The sequence below is a fragment of the Bombus pascuorum genome, chromosome 2 (assembly GCF_905332965.1).
Source record: "Bombus pascuorum chromosome 2, iyBomPasc1.1, whole genome shotgun sequence".
In the NCBI taxonomy this organism is placed as follows: Eukaryota; Metazoa; Arthropoda; class Insecta; order Hymenoptera; family Apidae; genus Bombus; species Bombus pascuorum.
In genome coordinates, this window is record NC_083489.1 from 6257752 (window position 1) to 6278420 (window position 20669).

A 20669-nucleotide genomic window follows, 5' to 3' on the forward strand; every position below is an offset into this window, starting at 1 on the left:
TGTATTGATAAATTAATAAAAAAAATATTAAAATGAAATATTAAATTTATTAATAGGAACATATTTGTAATAATTAACACATTCCTAACACTTTGTTCCATTTTTTCCATAAACCACTAGTTTTTTAAAAAATCATTGAAGCCTTAACTTTTTTTTATAGGGTTTTGTAATAATCGAACGAATCGATAATTTATACGTGCTAACGATAAACTTAACTAAGAAATAAAGTGGATGGAGTAATAATTTTCAATTACACATTCTCTTTAGTTTATCTGACGCTCGTAATAAAATAAAATTCCTTTCTCATTCATTACTCATTAGCATTGACTTTTCTTGTAGATATCAATTTTACAATCTTTCTAATTGCTGGTTGTAAATTTTAACTGGAAATTCAAAGTGCAAAATAAGAGAAGACATTAGTTATGGGTATGACCTGATAATTTGCCTCCTGTGTCTAAGTCGATATTATTCCCATATTGTAAGTCGTAAAAGTACGCACCAACTTGAATCAGGAACGTAAGCAGTGAACGTGTTAAATGGTGTTTTATTGCTTCAACAGACTCTAAGAAATGCTCGGTTTCAAATGCATGTTAATGTAATGAAATCTTTCGGATGCAAATCATGCGTAAACCTAAACGTTTATGAGGCTCGAACCTTTAATTTCTTATTAATATCTTAAAATTCTCGAATGATTCAGAATAGCATTGCAGGAAGATGCGAACACGTTAAAGAACGTTAATTGAACAGGATACACACGAGAAGTTTGTTAGAAACTACTGATTTTTTAGTTGGTTAGTAACTCTATAAAAGTTGCATTAAATAGTAGTAACTTAATGAACTACCAATGATATTTCCCGCGCAAATGGGTACTAGTATATAAATACCAATTACTCCCATTTTTTAGTACAAATTTGCGAAAGCATAGTGCAAGATATGACATGTATTTCATGATACAATAAACATAGAAACATACATATTCGAATTTTTCTCAGATAACACGATACGAGTAAAATATTAAATTTTGTAAGATTTAAAGGAATGAATACATATACTTCTTTGCAAGTGCTTTCTCCTAAAAACAAATAATCAAACAAAAAAATATATAAATATCGTTATGAATTAGGCAATTAAATTCCAATATATATGCAAATTGACAGCTTCTAGAGAAAAATTACTTCCTTTAGAAAAAAAACCGAGCGTTTTAATATATTGTAAAAGATACAATATTTTCAACGTGTTTAGAGAACCAAGAGCTTAACTACTTAATACTTTTTAAATAGTTAAATATTTCAATATTTAAATAATGTAACGAATGAGTAAAAGAATACTAATAAAAAAATTGTAAGTATTATTATATTATTAATAGATAATTTATATCAGAGGTATTAAAAGTATCAAAGAAAAATTATAATCACTGATTATGAGTAGCGATGTTTATGAAAATATAGGGGGCTTTTCAAGAAATAAATAGCACGACAGACTGTCGATTTTCAGCAAATACTTTATTGTATTAATCCATTTAATGTTACATTTGATAATATGCTGTATGTATAGAAAAAATATTTCGTCAAATCATATATTTATTCCAAAGTATTTAACAATATAAAGCATTTTCGACATGAAACTAAATACATACATATCTGAGTCAGGCTATTTGGCTACATTTCACAGATCATAATACATTTTTTTGTACTAATACATTGTGTTTAGTGAAAATATTTGATCTCATACGTATAAATATAAAATTCGATCAAAAATGCTAATTTACAGAACATAATGTTAATTTTTGGTTGACGTGTTATTACGATTCACTGTTTAATTTAGCGATTAAACGAAACGAGAGGATCAATCATGTACATTTTTAATGCTTCTAAGTGCGAAAAAAAAAAAAAAATAGTGCCATGCAAAGTTTGAGTTATTATTGATATCATTATATTGATATTATGAACAAGAAATAAGATACAATAAAATATAGTCGAAATGTTTCAGGATTTTCCAACTTATTCACCGTCTCTCCACAGGACGATATGTTATAATCTGAAACTTGGCTCTTGTGAATAATGCTATTCCCAAGAGTCAGCCTCAGGGAATTTCTGCTTCGTTTTTCGTGCATCACCTACGTCCGTACGGTCCTTCCGCTTCCGGCGTCGTTTCCCTGTGCACATAACAAAAATCGGTTTATGCGCGACGACATAACCCTTCGACTTTATTAGTTGATACTAATACTTCATTTTTAGTCGACTACTTCATAGATGAATTTATATAGTATTTCGACACATACACATAGACAAAAAGAGAAATAAAACATATCACTTGTAAATTAGTTGTAAATTAGAAAATTTTCTATTTCACACAGTCATTCTTTTGAAACATTACAATATCATCATTAATATGAGACATAACGAATGTGTTATAAAATATTCAAATGATTCGTAGATAACAGATTTTGTCTCGATACTACAATTTTAATTCTACTAATCATTCCATTACAAAAAATAAAGATTACAAAATTGTACTTATTTTAGTTGTCAATTTATGGAACTGGATATTGCTATCATACAGCTGAAATATAAAATAATTTTGTACAATCCGACAATGAAAGTAGAATAAAGTATTTTGAGTAATTTCGTTCTATATTTTGTAATTTATGATAAATATCACGAGTCGGTACAAATTTAAATAAAATTGAAATTTTTGTTCGAAAGCAGCGTAGAAATTTGAGCAATACAATTTCTCTTATCAGTTAATACAACATTAATAAGTTAACAATCTAATCACAGAAATACAGTTACAAGTGACCACAATTTCATAAATTTTGCACATAACAAAATCGAAATTGTCTTTCACAATGTATTGTCTTACAATATGTAAACCGTTAATTACAAAGAATCTTCTTATGTGAAGTGTCACAACTCTGTCTTCTCTTTCCTTAAGTAGGATGTAAGAGACTCATATATAAAAAAGAGTGTAAAAACTTTCTTAAATAAATTGTAAAAATGTAAATATATAAAATTCTTAGTTTAGTTTAAAAATGCCTCGAAAACGCATTCTAATAAATAACTTTCCTAAAAAGCGTATAACAATTCTTTTAATAATTATTAATTGCAAGAATCTTAAAGTACGTAGTTTTATAATATAAAAGCTCTAAATTGTGATAATCATTATGATGTCGTTATTCCACTTTTATAGAATCGATTTATATATCCGCATTTTTAGAGTGGTCATTAGTTAAGTCGTATACATAACGCTCAGCTATCGTGGATAGGTAAATGGAGATTCCCTATGGTGAAGTAAAGTGCACAAGACAAACTTTTTGCATATGAGACTTCGTTTTACAATCAGTAGATGTGCATCTGGATCAAATTTCAACAATATCGTTCTCCTCGTAAACGAAGTTGCATATACAAACAGCTTGTTCTGTATCTTTAACTTATCTTTACACGAGAAATCACCATTAGATTCGCTTCCACGATAGTTGAGACATTTTGTATATATCGTCACATGTAGCTTCAATTTCAGTTCCGTTGCATAATTGCAAATTCTATACATTTATCAAATGAAATATTTTATAAAAACAAATGTATAAAATATTAAATACAAAAGAAAATATGATCATTAAATAATGAAAATCATATATACTAACAATATAGCATAAAACAAGGATTCCCCTCCTCGACTGTATAGTACCCAGGGCCTCTTTCAAATTAAAAAATAAATACTTTCTAAAAACATGTCATCGAACTATTTATATTTTAAAGAAACAAATTAAGTAAATTTAAGGAATTGACGATCGAGCACCAGGAACATTCCGCTATCGTTGCGTTGTTAACAACATTATTCTTCGAAACTCGAGTAAAAATCACATTTCACTTCCTTCAATCCGTCCTAATCGCAATGTAATAAAGAAAAATTATAGTAAAAATTTTTGCTAACATGATAAACAAACATATCCCTCTACTGAATCGTTGTTCAATTCTACTTGAATGAGATGAATTACACAACAATTCTGAAACATTTTGTTTCTTATCATCTGAACAAAATTTTTTTTTATCAAGCGCCGAGGTGTTTTTCGAGTTATTATAGAATTTCTCTACCACCGGCGGTTTCGTTTTCGATTGTTTTTTGCTCCGGTTTCTTAGATGAGGACTAGCTGAGAGAAGCGAAGTTGTACTAAACGTCTTTTTCAAGGAAAACGAAGATTCAACTGACGCTTCATTTTCTTTATACTTTGTCGAAACGGATGACTTTCTCTCAGGCAATTTATTGTTACACAAACCAGTTTGCACTGATACAGATTGTTGACCCATGCCTTTGTTAGAATTAAATTTCTTTGTTTTTCCCAGCTTGCAGTTACGATTGTTTAATATCAACGAATTATAATGATCGTGTTTGGCCGTGTTCGACAACTTAGTTTCAGTATTTTTTGAAATTTGCCTCGTATAGTCTACCTTGCAACTCTTATCAGTTTCCGCGTTTCGTTTCATTATCATGTATTTCAGCATCGCGTCCTTCTTTCGTTCGTTCTGGAAATCCGTAGACAAACTAACGCTGCTGTTTAATCTGATTTTCTGCCTGACCTTCACTTGTTCAAATAAGAACGTCTCGACGGCCTCGTGATAACTTGCACGGGGCCTCGACGTGGCTCTCGATCGTTCATGAGGATAGGAGCAAGGGATGATGGACTCTGATGATAATTCGGGGTCATTACCTGTGGCTACTTCCCAGCCATCGTCGTCCGCAGTAGTCTTCACGCCGTTCGTTGGCACGGAGTTTTCCCCTTTCTTCGGCGAGACAGACCTATAATACAAAAAGTACCAAAATAGGCGCTATCCTCTGACATAACATTTTTTTATAAAAATTCTATGTCTTAAAAAGTAGACGAGTAAAATTTGTTACAAGACGTAAAGAATTATTGGGAAATTCATTAAATGCCAAGGCAGAAATTACATTAATGGTGAGTGTACAAAGGTACTTGTTCACCGATACAAGTAAATACATAATTATTCTATTTTTATATAAATTACCTTTTAGCGTCAGTTATTTCTATTTTTTCCGGCCATTCGCAAAATTTCAGAGTATCAACTCGACCCATGGACTTGATTCGCATATCGAATAGCTTATAGCCTATTATATACATTGAGACAGAGAATATACGAAGCAAAGGACAAAGAGAAATTTTTCTTTCGATCATCGAGGAACGTCAGTTTTAAACAGCATTACAAATATCATACATAATCCAAACGTTTACAGCAATCAAACTAGACACTACTGTAAATGTATATACGTAAATACGAAGGACCAAATGGCTAGTTGACTGAACCGAATCAAAGTTAGAATTGTTATTCGTAAACCACGCATGATATCGTACAACCAACGTTTCTTACATACATCATTTTGCAATCATTTTCGTGCAACCATATCCTGCTGTGTATCTGTCTAACTGTTGCAATATGTTGAGATATGTAAAATTTTCCATACGCAGGATACTGTGCTCGAACGTTCGAAACATTCACGGGTACAAGTCAAGCGTATTTGTCCTGTTTACGTACGCATTTCGCGATCGTGCATAAAAAGGCGTCGATCTCTCTCCCGTGTACGCATTGTGCCGATTATTTTTATACCGAACGAGCACGATTATTGGCCAAAGTTTAGGCAAAAAATAGATCAATTGCCTTTAGTCGTGCGCTATCGAGCATTAAAGAGTGGGAAGAATTTATTCGGTGCACGTGTTGAAGCTTGCCGCGGAAATGTTACCGCAACTGTGACCACAACTTATGAATATGCAGCATCACGTGCGTGCATGCGGTGTACATCGTCGTTAAGTATGGCTGATCAGTGCAAGAATGTCAGATATCCTGTCAACTGGGAATTTTCTTCCAATCCGTGCCTTTCGCGAACATCAACCATGTCACTAGCTGGAATGGCTGAAGTTAACGAGTCTTCGAATCGCTCCTTCTCCCCCTGCGTTAACGAACCTAACTCAGGATATATTTTGACTTTACGGTATTTACAAGACGGAACAGCTGCGTAAATTGTGCATTTTTATGGTTGTAAATCACGTTAAGATACTTTCTCCATTCTTGAACTTTGTCGAGGCTCAAACAGGTTTCGATGAAAACGTATACATCGAAATCGAAAGGGTTTGATGCGGATTGCTATGAATCTGTAATTAGAGATCTTTTGTTGTTTTCGCTGAAATAAACGACGTGGATTCGAAACATGCGAAATAATGATAAATGATACTAAATACGACACTTGTTTAATAATAAAAACAATAATAACAGTGAGCAACAACGATGCCGGCCGAGCAACTGAGTTGAGAATTTTTCTCCAGAACGAAAATACCAGTTCTTAAAGAGATAGAAAAGAAATGGGAAGGGAATAGACAGTTAATGTAAAAGGAAAAAAGCAAGAGTAAGGTGGGAAGACTTGGAGAAACTGAGAAAATAACAAGTGAGAGAATCGAATGTAATCGAAAAGATGTACACCTGATTGATATCATCGAGATTATGAATAGAAAGTAGGGAAAGAATTAGGAAAAGTTAAAAATGTGAAAGATTTTTAAATAGAAATAGAAATAATATCCTGGTTACCAAATTTGTACAGAAATGATTAGATTGCCGTAGAAAAAATTGTGAGATCCGTACATAAAAAATATTATTTTTAAAAAGGTGGAAAAAGCGCAGGTAGATGATGATCTTATGATAGTGTTGTAATTGCGGCGCATATTCGAGTTAAAAAATAAATTAAATTAGCATATATTCGTTCAATTTTTGATTTTATTTTCAGAAAAATAATTAATTCTAGTAAAACATGCCGTTTACGATCTCCCTAAAATACGCAACGATTCGTATACCCGTTTCGTTGCATACCTTCCAACAGTACATAGCGAATCTCAGTCCGCGAAAGTAGTGCTCCATCTTGTGCATTGTTCCATTAAAACTAATCCTTTCGAAGGGATTGAAATGAATTCTGCAATAAAATGTTGCAATTATACATATAATCTTTTAAACAAATAGTCGCACACAGCAATATGTACTGTTAATGTCAAAAAGGAAGTAACTGATTAAAAACGTAAAATGACCATATACGTTACAATTGAGTTATTCATATTACGTACGCTGTTAATATGAATTTTAGATTGCGAAAGTACGAAAGGAGTTTCTGTAATTTACTGAATTTTGTAATTAAAAGGTCAACGCACCGTCAGGATGATATGATATTATTCCAGAAATGTAAAGAGTCTATCTTCGTGGAAAATGAAGAAACAATGTCCTGATCCTTTGAATAAGCTTTAACGTATTCTGGTGGAGGTACGATCCCATTGTCACAACCCTGGCAGCAACCCTATGAGACAGACAGATCAGACTCGCAGGCAACACGGTATTAATAAGGCGCCCACGTGCCCGACCAATTACTACGTTCATAACTCTCGTCATTTCACGGAATGGTAACTACGTTATAACTGCAAACGCAACGAGTGACTGTCAAGCGTTTTATTACATCCCAGAGCGAAACCTTGAACTTTGTGCAGCGGATATGTATCTCGTATCTGTGTAAACTTCCGCGAAAGCATTGAATAGCAAGGAATTCTATGCGAGTATGGCTCGAATTATTTCACGACATTCCGATTATTATTCCGAAACTAGATATTCCCATTCGCATTCGCCGGTTAATGCATGCGAACGTGTCTCGAATCGAGACAACGTGTTGCGTGTAAAGGGATGCGAGTTACGGCCCCCATAGTTTTTCAAGCATTCCTGACCATACGATATTATTGTCAATGAAAGTTTACAGATTTCGAAAGACTAACGATGATTCGATGAAACGAACGAAACGAGTTTAAATTTGTTAGATACGACCATGCAAGTTTCTTTTCAGATAAGATATTCGTTTATGTTTAATATGAAACGCGAGCCTATAAGTAAACAGATGTCCTGGAATTTTCAATAATATATAAAAGAGAGAATGCGATTCTATTTAAAAATTACAAGATGAATTAAATTTCGTAATAAAAGTTTTCTCAAACTTCTTTCGCTCTTTATGTTCTTCTCGTCAAATTAAAATACCTGAATTGTCTTTGATATTTCAAGGATTTTATGCGGATCTTCACAACATAATTTCAAATGTAAAAAGAGGTTGATAGAGAAAAAATTAATTTCCCAGAATGCGAAATCGACTCGGAAATAACGCTAATGAGATAGCAACCCAACGAGTATACATACTTTGAAGAAAAAGACAGTGAAAGAAGAAAATAAATTGCAAAAAGAACAGAAAAATTGGAGGCATGTTAAACGCATTACAGCCGCGATCCCGAAGGCATAATACAGATACAGGGGCTGTGCTCGGATACAAGATATACTAGCTGCTCTAAAGTATTTGCATTATGCATGGAAATCTACTACCTCCTGCTAGGTGTAAGTACCTTTTTCAAACCACAAACATTATCTCGACGCATGAAAATATCATCAGATATTCCCATAAAGCCAAGCCATTAGACGTCAATACTGTTTCTAACAGATATAATACGTCTCACTTTTTCGCTTATTTTCTCTGTCAATCTCATGCAACCCGATAACATGACACTTACATAAAACACGCCTCGTTCTTCATTGGGAATGTTGACATCTTACTTAGAAAATGCCGACACAACATTATAACTTCATCAAAGATTTATGCCATACGATTAAAATATAATGGAATTGATTCCATGGAATCAAACGATACAAAAACATTAGGACACAAAATATTAATAATAAACCCTTATTAATACTCTATTAATTACCAATACTTTTTTCTCGTTGAGTCGGAGAAAAGCGTTCTACAAAACGTTAAAAATCATACGGTTACGATGAAATAGGTAAAACGTTACATTGCCTCCTCGAAAGCTAAAGAAACAAAGTGATGGTTCTTGCCTACCAAAATAACACTTCTGACCGCGCGAAGATTACTTACAATTAGATTGTACCGGCATGGCACTCGACGATCAGCGATCCTACAGCGTTATTACTGGCTTTTTCTGTAATAAGCCAATTTATCCCGAACGCGGTTGAATTTTAATCTTTTTCTAATCTGCGGCACTGGAAGAGGCCACGTATTGGCCAGATCGGATCCACCGCTTCAAGGCAGGTAATTACGAGAGTGGTCGAGCGCGGTAACCTGTTTCATCGTGGCAATTAATATACACGCGTGGAAGAATGGGACAATTTTTTGGCCGCATTAGTAATGAAACATACGAGGCATAAATAAAATTTATTGAACAGTCGTGGAACGATCGAAGTATAAATTCGTGTCCCGTGGTCCGATAACCGTGTCGACCAAGTTCGACCTGCCTAATGGCCGTTCCACGTAATAAAAATCCTCACTGTTGCTACAACGTTCGCGTCGTTCGTACCACTTGCTGCATGGTGACGAGCAGGAATTTATTGCGATCAACTCACCGGCTCGATACCAACGCAACCGAAGTAGATGTCTAATAATCTCTTTAATAAACGAATTGCCGTTGCAATAAATAACATTTAATAGGCGTGCTACGTGCGATTCCTTTCGAAGGTGGGAAGTAATCTAGCTGGGCCGAGGGTTAATGTCCCGCCGCGCCGGTTGATATTAATAGCTTAATGCACAGCCGCACAGTGATCCGCCTCGTAAATCGTCATTACTTGCCGCGAATTGCTTCGATTCGCGAGCTGTCCATTGAAATCACCAGGGTGTAGTTACGCCGCCAGATATGCAAAGTGACCAGACTCTTCGTCACCGCTGTTTCTTGCGCGCACGAAGAAAAGTTTTAATTACACGCAGGGTAATGAGATATTGCCGTCTGCTTTCATTTGCAGAGCAAATTATAATTTTAAACTGATAATACGTTGTTCGATTTGTTTTATCAACGTCCTCGGAATGCAAATGCTAGATAATAAAATTATTAATGCGTTTTTAAAAGTATAATGTCAATAACATTTCCTTTTTAACTAACGTTATAAAGAAAAACTGACATAATACGTTTCACTGCGCTCCGCCTGATCCTATTTACACTACGTTAACGAGTAATTAAGGATATATTACGAAACAAGTCGAACAAAAGTTGTTGCAGACGTCAACCGCACTTAACGATAATCGGAATAATACATTCGAACAACGTACGCTATATTTATTATAATACAATAACATTATCTTTCTATAAACGAAAATGAATAATATAATTGAAAGTCCTTTATACTGTCAATTATAAAATAAGGGTGACACTTGTATCATTTTTCATTCTCATATCAACCGCATCCAACCCGATTACGCTGTAACCAATTTTCGCGATACTTCGATAACAAAACAAACGTACAAATTTCCCTACAATCTACACTTTTGTCCACCTTCGATCCACCTGCGCTTGCCTCAAATCACTCAACCATAGGAACCAACCAGATGTAAAACCTAGAAGAAACCCTATTTCAAAAGAATAGTCACACACGACCAGTCTTTCTTGGTAAACGAGACAAGCGACAATAACAAACAGGAGTATTCAAAATTAATAAAGCACCGCGAGGGTATCGAAACTATGTCCGTGGATAGGCGCGCGCAGTCACGGCACGCGAACCAACATCGTCGATAAATTACTGGTCGCGCACGGTGTTTCCGCGTGACACGAAAGCTTCGTCCGAAGGAAAGAAGCTTCTCGTGCACACGACCGAAGGATAGCTGGGGCACTCCAGAACGCGGTACCAGATAAAAGTCGCATGCGACACAGAAGCAGTCCGCGATGGTGTTGGCGCGCGTTTGCGGAGTGATGCATTGGTACCGCCAAGTGATATATGCTTATGGGGCATGCCAGAGTACCGAACACGCACATGCACACATACGCGCGCTCTCATGCCCAAGACTAGGTAAGAGATACACGTGCGTCCGGCTACGGCGTGTTCATTATGTACTTCGGCGAATCATAAAGCAGACGCGGAGGGGGAGTGAAAAAATGAAGGATTAAAGTCGCGGAGAATTTTCCGACCGGATCCGAGTAACCGCGTCGGAGAACGCAAAGAAATCAGACGAGTGCGCATGTGTGCGTGTTAAGGCCACGACTTTTCCGATCGATATGATTTAAATGGCGTTTTAAGAAAGCGAGATCCATTGAGAAAGAAAAAACGGCGCGCCGGTGTTCAACTCAAATTGTAATTTATACGGCTATTACCGGGCCACACGTTGACCATTATAAATTGTCGCTGTATCTGCTGGCGTTCTTATTTATAGTTGGCAAATAAATACCGCGATAATACGCCGCGGCCACGGCGTATTTGCGATTCTAATAGCCGTGCATTTAGCACGGCGCGGTACATTCGGGTAAATGCGAATGACGCATGGCGAGGGTAATTAAGCAATTACGGGAGTACAATGTTCTTGTCGCTCGGGGGAGAATAAATGTTCGCGTGCCGTCCTGGGATTGTAACGAGGAAAGTGATTTCAAATGGAATTAAATTCCTGTAACTTGTGCGCAGGGAGATGGTTTATTTTTCAGGGTGAATTTTTAAGTACTAATATAAATACTTGGGCTTAGAAATTGTAATTTTTAACGAGTTATGAAACGTGGATACAGTAGAAACTTACTAGAAATGATCGATGTCAAGTATTTATTGATAACGAGGAGTATAAAGAATTAACTAAATTTGAATTTATGAAGATATTATAAATGAATAGAATTAATTAATTAATTAACCTTGTTTATAGAATAACGATGTTTGTTTAAGAAGTCTCTGACGAACCTACAGAATCCAAAATACCGTTTATCAATGAGCCGTTTGGTTTGATAAAAAATGCCTATGGTCTAGGCAGGACAAGTCAAAAAGAAAATGAACAGAAATGTACAGCGATTCAACAGAGGCAGTAATTATCGTTAGAAATTTCGTAAAATTTTCTTAACTTGGCAAATTCAGAATTTTATGAATGCAAGGAAATGAAGAATCTCTAGATTTGTTTCACTCCCGAAATATTAAATTATAGAGTACGCACTTTACCGTGGATAGTTTGTATATACTGTTTTGCACGTTTAAATGTGCTATAACTACACGAACATCCGCAGTCTAGTTATCATTAGTAGCTGTTATGTCTTCTCTCAGAGAACATAAAATCTTTCAAATTTCTTATAGATCATCAAAGCCTCGCGTCCTGAATTCTTGTACCTAACTAAATACATACTTAACATTTTGTGTTGCATTAATTATGTACATAGCTGTCGAACGAATGAGTATCTTTAATCATTTCGTGCAACGTATAATAACGTTGATAATTCAACAGCGTAGTAACTAAACGGTAAAATGAACAGAAGAAACTGGTACAGGATACTCACCAGCGAACTAGTTTGATTGCGAGCACATATGTAGCATTTTCTTTTCCTTTTTTTTTTTGAGTAAAGAAGTGTATCCTCCGATTCCAATTTGAGCATCCATCGCAGTAGCTGTCCACGTGTCAGATGTAACTGATTCATACGCGCGCATTTGCATTGCGGTCGCGTCCTCGTCGAGCGACACGACACGTTATTCGAAGCATGTTACATTATTCTAATCAAGACCCTAATACCAGCGTGTTTTTGCTTTTATTCGCACGTGGGCAAAGCGGCTCGTTTGTACTCGTAATGATCGCGATCAGGCAGGTTATTATATGTCGCCACGATTCGATTCTACGAGCAGTTTCGAGCTGTCTTTTCATTCGAACAAACCATTTTCTCCCTAAATTTTCTCAAACATATCGGTTTATATAATACAATTTAATACGAATAGATTTTGTTCCACTGATTATTCTCAACTGGGTCACTAATAACCATAAAAGGTATGTGTGACCTCGAACAAACAATAAAAAAAGAAAAACATCCTCTCTATTTCCTCACAGCTTTGGGCAAACTAAATTAGATTTGGCTTATTATTTTATAAATTATAAAGTATTATGTATCTATATATGAGTAATCAACCGTTTTGGATATTACATGGAATATCTTGACAGTATTACGTTTGAAATATAAGGTTCCTAGTTAATCCACTGAATATAAAAATTGCTTAATTTGTAGGAAAAACACGATAAAGGACTTTAATTTTTTTTAAATCTCTTCTTGCGAAAGTATCAATATTAACTACATTTTTAAATAAAAATTAATAATAAGGATATTATCTTTGATTAATCGACTAAATAGTAACCATTTTCCAATTTTCGTGTATATAATAATAATTGTATTGATTAAGAGAATTATATATATCCGTTTTATCTATTTAAAACTGCATAACATTAGCTAATAACCAATTTCGTTAAATATATCTTAAAATATGTAGAGTAACTGAAGGTAAAAGTAAAGACATAATTTTCTTCCACTCTGTTCAACTCCTACTACATCGTCAAAAAGTCAAAGTTGACATATAATTTTTCAACCATATAATAACAAGTTTCCTCTGGGAATAATTTACAACATACCCATCTAAAACACATAATTAAGAAAGTCCAAGTTACTACTTGCTAAAGTACTTGTGTCTAACATTATATGAAACAACATTAATTCCCTCTTTCGATTTCATTCGTAAATCTAGTAGGTTCATTAATCATAGCTTAGAAGTCATTTTTCAATACGCATCGATCAATTTATTGATACCCGCCAGATCGATACTCGATCGGCGCATCCGATAAGTTCCGTCGGCAAGGGCGAGGAACTCTGATTTACTGGCGACTTTAGCATCATTATGATCATGAGAAGGAACGAAGTGGCAAAGGAGTGGACGAAGAAAGAAGAAGCATCGAACGAACCGAGCACAAGAGAAAGAAGAAGAGTACAGGCGGCATAGGAAGCAGGAGAAAGAGGAAGTCAAGACACGCGTGTAACAAGCGTTGCTGGCATTAATTTAAAATGAGCTCTACGACCCTATGCAAATCTTTCGTGTACAGGAAATTCTAAGAAGTCGACTATAGCTTGAAACGTTGCCTCCCTCTGCTCATCCACACCCCTTCTGTCCGCTTTGCGGCGATGCTCGCTTGAAATTATTATTGTGCACACGCGCAACTCATTCCGCAGTCTCCTATAATGCGTTAACTTCCTTCTTTTAAACTATGAAACGCTACCTCTTGCCAGCGTTTAATATCCCGCATCCCGCGATATCAACAGTATCATCCTTGGCTAAGATAACTTATGACTATGATGGACTGAGCTATGTGCCGCCACTCGTTACCATCATTATGCTCATTCATCGAAGATACCGCTGTAGATGTTCGCGACAAGCAATAAAATTAGTCGACAGAAATTACGACGACTGAGCGAAATGCATGATCGAAAAGCAATAAATCAACGAGTCAAGAGGAAAAACAATAGCAGCTACCGAGAAGCTAAGGAATTAACGAGGGAAACTTGGTAATTTTATATCAACAGGCACAACATAGTGTAATATTACATCTGCAGAATATGTTGCCTTATGTGTTCAAAATTGGAGAAAAGTTCCATTCATATAAGATTCATAGACGGTGTAGAAGAGATACTTAACAGTTTGCCATTATAGTGAATTAAAGCAATATGTTTACCGGATACTATGTTCTGTTTTTTGAATTATTACTACAACATATACATACAATCATGTACAGCCTGTTCACGCTATTAATAGTTTGGCCAACGTTTTTCTCAAACGGTAAACGATAGGAAAAAATGAAAGAAAAAGAAGATGAATTGTAAATGAAATACGTATTCACGATAATACCTTTTCGCAAGTGGAAAAATGCATGTTTATTTTGCAGTTGCACTATTTTTTCTTTTAAAGAAAGGCTTCCCTTTTGTTTGCATAAATCGAATCCTTTTGTCATTCTACGAAAAAAAGATAAATAGAGTAACATGGCCGAAAACTGATTAAACTCAGAAATATTTTAACTTTAATTTTGTAGAATTTATCATATGTAAGACAAAAAAAACATAGATACAAGGGTATTCCGTTTCATCTTTCCTTGTTTTTCATAGAGATATTATCGTGAATATGTAGTTCATTTATAACCATTCGTCTTCTTTCTCTTTCATTTTTTTCCTCATACTTATCATTTACGAGAAAAATACTGGGTACTGATAGCGTTAACAGCCTGTATATAAAGTTGAAAAATAAAATCTGAATATCACACATATGCTGATAGTGTGATGCTGGTAGTAAATATGTTAAAGATTATTCAATGGTTGTTTAAAGTTAAGAAACCTGTGATGTAAGAATGATTCATTAAGAATAATTTGTTTGATTCCAAACTAAAAATATATATGTATTCATTGTAATTATGCTTACTCAGACGAGGATAATTTCCGTTTACGATCTCCTGCACCAACAGTCACCCCTAGAGAAGCTTGATAATCAGCATACCTTTGAATCTTATAGGTATTCGTTTTACCTAGAATTTTCATTACTGCGTTAACTTGATCTCGACGATATAGTCCTATGTATGCAGACGTGTCATTTAACCATGACACATGCACACCTCCTGTAACAGTTATATCAATTACATTAAAACAATAACATTTATATAAATGTCGGTGGTGATTATCGAGTAAATGGAAGAATTTTGTAACTGTATACTTACCAAATGGACTAAACAATTGAGATATATCATTAAACCTCCACTCTTTCGGGAATGTTATATGAAATATATGATCTCTATTTGGATTAGCTGGCAAAAAAAAACATATATTATTAACATAAGATTCACCTTAAAATATATGAATAAAAAGGTAAAATTTAAAATGATACTTACGATCTTCTCCGACAAGGTTTATGAACGGAATATCTTTCAATCTTGCTATGAGGAGTCTATAACAAAATAATAAATTAAACACTATAATAGACATGATAAATGATATTAAATGTAATAACACCTACTTGTTTACAAAAGGGTCGAGTAATGATGAATCCGATAAAACTATCGGTACTTCGGGGTTTTGTAAGGAACCTAAAAAAGAATATTTCTAGCGAAAAAAGTTTACAGATCATGTTCTTAAGATAAAATCATGTCAGTTACTAACCAAGATAATTAGACAATGCAATGAAACATATTCCAGTTATATATGCATCGTAACCAGCCTCGTGACATTTGTCTTCCAGCGTTGAATAACTTCTGCCATTGATAGGTTCCACTTCTGTAATTTTAAACGGTGATTTACTAACTGTTTCTAGCAATATACCTAAATTCGACGATGGTACATTTTCCTTGAGTTGCTGCGAATGGCAAATTATTTTTGTATCTAAAATTCTATAAAAAAAAATATCATATATAATAATCATATTTATTAAGATATAATAGTAATGTTCAGAAAAAACGTGGGAAACTCTTACCTTGGAAATAGACAATGAAGAAGAGACTTGAATTCCAAATATGATTCTGGCAAATATCCAAAAAATTGATGGATTATATGACAGAGATCTAGCAACATATTATGACCAACTATTAACTTTCCCTGAAATAAAAATATATATCATTATAGATTACACCTTACTTACTTGATAAATTAAACACGATTAACAAAACGCACAGAATCTGAAATTTTTCTCATGAGTATACTTAATCCAACTGCATTTTCAATTTCTGTCCTTTCTTTCTTTCTTTTCTCAATCTCTCTTTGTTCTTCTTGTTCTTTAGTTCCTAATCTTTGTACAATGAGATTACATTCAAAATTCTCCATTTTACTTTCAATCCTCAATTTATTTGGCCACCTCAGCCTTGCTTCCTGATGAACTAGTCGTCTGATAAAAGCACTACACTTATCAATCACTAGTTCTTCTTCCTCGGAAGTGATGAATTCATCTATCTTTCTACTAAAATGGTTTTCAATTAAACTTCGTTTATATTAATGATGCAGAAACGTTGTTTAAAATTAAAATTATTTTTACCAAATTTCTTCGATCTGAGGCCTCTCAACATCCGAAATAGGCAAAATCTCTGATGTCTCATCCCTTATTCTTTGCTTTTCCTCTAATCGTTTGATCAATTTTTCTTCTTCGCTTGCTATTAAGTAAGGAATGCCTAATTTGAAAAGTTTATTGAAATCGAATTCTTTCGATGCCAAAAACGACATAGAGGATGTCTGACACATGAATCTCAAATCCGTAGCTGTACGGTTTAGAGGACGCGGAAAAACGTAAAAATTGTATGACCGTTGATTGTACCTACAAAAAAAAGAACGATTATATTAACACAAATCTGGAAATATATATAGATACGAACACCCCGTTAATAAGCAATCAGACATACTATCAGTTTATAATAGTAAATTAATATTATAGCTGCCGAAAATGTTGATACTTATTAACTGGATTATTAACTTAACTGAGTAAAAAATTACTTTCATAAATTTTCAAATTAGCAAAAATATTTCGTACTTGAAAAATAATAGGTATTCACAAAAATCTACTATATATGCTATGTATTTATCTATTTAGTAAAATATTAATGCATGAAATTTTAATTTGAAAACATTTTATTTAGTTAAAAGTGCAAAAGTGTTTATTAAGATCAACTTCGTACTTTTGAGTTTGTGTATTGAATGTAAATACAGAAAGGCCAAATTGTATGAGAAGAAAATCCATTGATCCCGATCTCAATTTTGCATAATACTGAGCAGGTGTGTCAAAAGCACCAGCATCAGGCCCTGAATTCAGTCCTGTAAATTCACCATCAATGGCAAGGAATGTTCCATTTTTTATAACTTCATCCAATTCCACAAGGACTTCTTGAAAATCTGCAAAAATTTTCAAAACTTTACTTGTATCAAACATTACATTGATTTTAGTTACTTTATTTACATCCTACTTTATATATATTCGTGATGATTGAGAGAGGAATTTTTAGTTATTTATAGAATCATTATTAATTATTAACAACATTTATTATTACATTATAATAACTATCAATTAAGTATAACAACAAGGACGCATCTTTTTCATTTATGATAAATTATTATATGTATATATTAAATTTAAGTATAAAACTAGAAACATATATTAATTTAAAACATAGTAGTAATTGAATTTCGCGCTGATATACGGAAGGAACGTTTTCAGTGATCAAAGGTTGGTAGCATGTAGTGCTTTTAGGATTTTCAAATCTAACGCATTGGTTCGCGACACAGTACGATAATTATTGTTAAATTAGTATAATAAATAAGTAACTTTTATAGTATTCTATACAAGATAGTACTATGCATAAATAATTGTGACGAAATTCATGATACGGAGTCATAAAATGAATTCAACATTGCGTCCAGATGTAATACAGAAGCGCGGGATTTCACCGAGAGAAAAAAGGTAACGCAAATTTTCAAATTGTGAAATATATATATATGTATAAACTATATTTTCATTTTCACACAAAGAGTTTGTTTGCACACGTACACTAGATATACTTAGAAAATAACATTCAACATTGAGTAAAGTAAATATTCGAAAATTTTTTATTTCAAATAATTCCAACTAAAGATAAAGTAATAGCAGACTCTGATCTGACTTGATCATTCTCATTGAAGAAAATTTATAAATAATGTTAATTTGAAGAATATCGCAATTTAACTCAGATAATAAATAAACAGTCATTTATAAATGTAACACAAAATAAATTATATGAATTATTGAAACAATTTAATGAAAAAAGATAAGAATCGCATTGAAAGTAATAGCTGTATAGTTATATTAATCACTTAAATGCTTTAACGATACACTTGATAGATATAATCTTTTCTTCTTATCTAAATATACTTAATAAACTTATATCCATGCAACAAAACATGTTTAAAATAAAAATATTATTTCGCAATAATAACAATTTTTCTTGCTCAAATTTTGAACAGATTGTGTAACCAACGTATCTATTTGTGATTAGTTTGATATTTTGAGAATAAAGATAATTAGCAATAGCTAATGATGCATATATATAAACAAAAAATAAAACTACATATAATACAATGTCAAGATATTTCGGATAAGCATAATATTGAAAAATATTTTATTCATAGTTACTATTTAAATATTTTTAATTACTTATAATAGGAAATGTATCAGGCTATGAAGTAGAGAAAGCCATATTAATATAAAACATTAAACTTATATTTCCAGTTCCTGCAAATATATAAATTAAATTGAATCAAAAATTATAATATTCATGTTTTCATCGTTTTAGCTACACTATATCATTATGACGTTCATATTATTTATAGATAATTATCTAAGTCTAACCTTATATAACTCTAACATAACTATATATCTTCCTTTTATATAGATGACATATAGTATACTGCCTAATATATTAAATTCGGTTAATAGAGTTTATTATTTGCAATGATATTTTAGAAATACACAGTTATACAAAAATAGAAAAATGGTATTATATTGAGAGATTGATTGTTAAATCTTTCATTAATTCTTTCATATATACATATATATATGAAAGATTTAACAATTTATATATATATAGCTTACAACATTGTTTCTGTAATATTACTATGTTATAATATCATTACGATAATGTTATTGTAATACTGTACATTTCTTTAATTTCTTTCTTGCATACTATGATTGACGCTTATATTGCTGGATACTGCTGAACTCTTGTGATTGCAACATGTTTTGTTAAAAATATAATATTTTTACAACAAGTTCACAATAATTCCATCTCCAGCACTTTGTTTATTGCGCCAATTACATCTCAATAAACACTGAAATTTACTATATCAACTCCAAATCATACAAAACATCATAACCTAAAAAGCTGTAGATTATTTTTAAACAATCATATTAGTTATTAAGAGATATATAAAACAATATTATATAAAACGTTTCCACCAAAACTTTATAAGTTACATATGTAATATTGCAATTTCATAAAGTAGTTACAAAATTTTGTCAAAATGTATGCAGCAACAATAGCACGTCACGTGAGAAAGACGAATTTTGTTTTATGCTCTAATTTAATATTTTCTTTATAACTGTTCACATTTTCACACGTTTAATTTTAAATAGACAATGTGTTCGTGTATAGAATCTTCATATTACAAATTAATTATAGAGAAACTACAATATCATAAATATAATTATAAATGTAATAATTATAAATAATCTCACTCTCAATCATTATAAAAGCTGACAGTATAATGTTTATTTTTTACGATTACTCACTTAAAGAAGTCACTTCCATCTTTTTTTAACCTTGCTCTTACTTATCTACACTGAACTTACAACGGACATTTTCTATTTCTTTCCCGGAACTGAAATTAGACGCGAAAATTAACGGGGTCCATCGATCCTACACGATCTTCTCGTACTTGACCACATTAAGTCAGTAAATTAGAATGAGGACTCTATAGATAAAAATAACATCGTACATGGGTTGCCATCTGGAGTAGAACTGACATACTGTTTCCTCACGCTGCGTTTATTATGCTTGAAAACCTAACGTAACCTAACTACCGACGAGGTACAGAGTAGATGGTACATCACGGAACTGATACTTGTTTTTTTGTGTTCCACGTTTTTGAGGTCATCATTTTCGTGTTACGTGTGACATTATCGACTCTATGCAGTATTAACATAGACGAGATCTCGCTTGTGATACTAGTTTGAATGAAAAGTCTTTTATGAAATTCCTTATAATATAATGAGTAAAATATAAAATAGCATATTTAATGATTGAATAATTGCAATGCAGTA

The 20669-nt window shown here is 33.0% G+C and overlaps 1 protein-coding gene across 2 annotated transcripts; it reads right to left on the minus strand.

Annotated features, from left to right (window-relative positions):
• Positions 1 to 1562: 1562 nt before the first annotated feature.
• Positions 1563 to 20304, minus strand: LOC132916286 (poly(A)-specific ribonuclease PARN-like). 2 transcript variants are annotated; one of them, XM_060976164.1, is made up of 12 exons: positions 20139 to 20303; positions 17497 to 17710; positions 16863 to 17138; positions 16505 to 16787; positions 16308 to 16429; positions 15998 to 16224; positions 15855 to 15924; positions 15730 to 15785; positions 15559 to 15645; positions 15267 to 15459; positions 4709 to 4797; positions 1563 to 2155 (listed from the first exon to the last, which is right to left on the minus strand). In XM_060976164.1, exons 1-12 carry the CDS (start codon positions 20155 to 20157, stop codon positions 2064 to 2066), a joined length of 1728 nt encoding a protein of 575 aa, XP_060832147.1. In that variant the 5' UTR covers positions 20158 to 20303; the 3' UTR covers positions 1563 to 2063. The 2 variants fall into 2 exon arrangements, with proteins under 2 accessions (XP_060832147.1, XP_060832148.1); XM_060976165.1 differs by lacking the exons at positions 1563 to 2155; positions 4709 to 4797 and adding exons at positions 6798 to 6972; positions 7205 to 7347 and having other exon boundaries at positions 20139 to 20304.
• Positions 20305 to 20669: the final 365 nt, after the last annotated feature.

Bases quoted from the DNA above. Each gene is read 5' to 3' on its own strand.
- LOC132916286 (XM_060976164.1), bottom strand. The intron at 15,646-15,729 runs GTAAGTATCATT...TTTTTTTGCCAG, and splicing joins AAACCTTGTCGGAGAAGATC to CTAATCCAAATAGAGATCAT. The intron at 2,156-4,708 runs GTAATGACCCCG...TTATGTGCACAG, and splicing joins TGGCTGGGAAGTAGCCACAG to GGAAACGACGCCGGAAGCGG.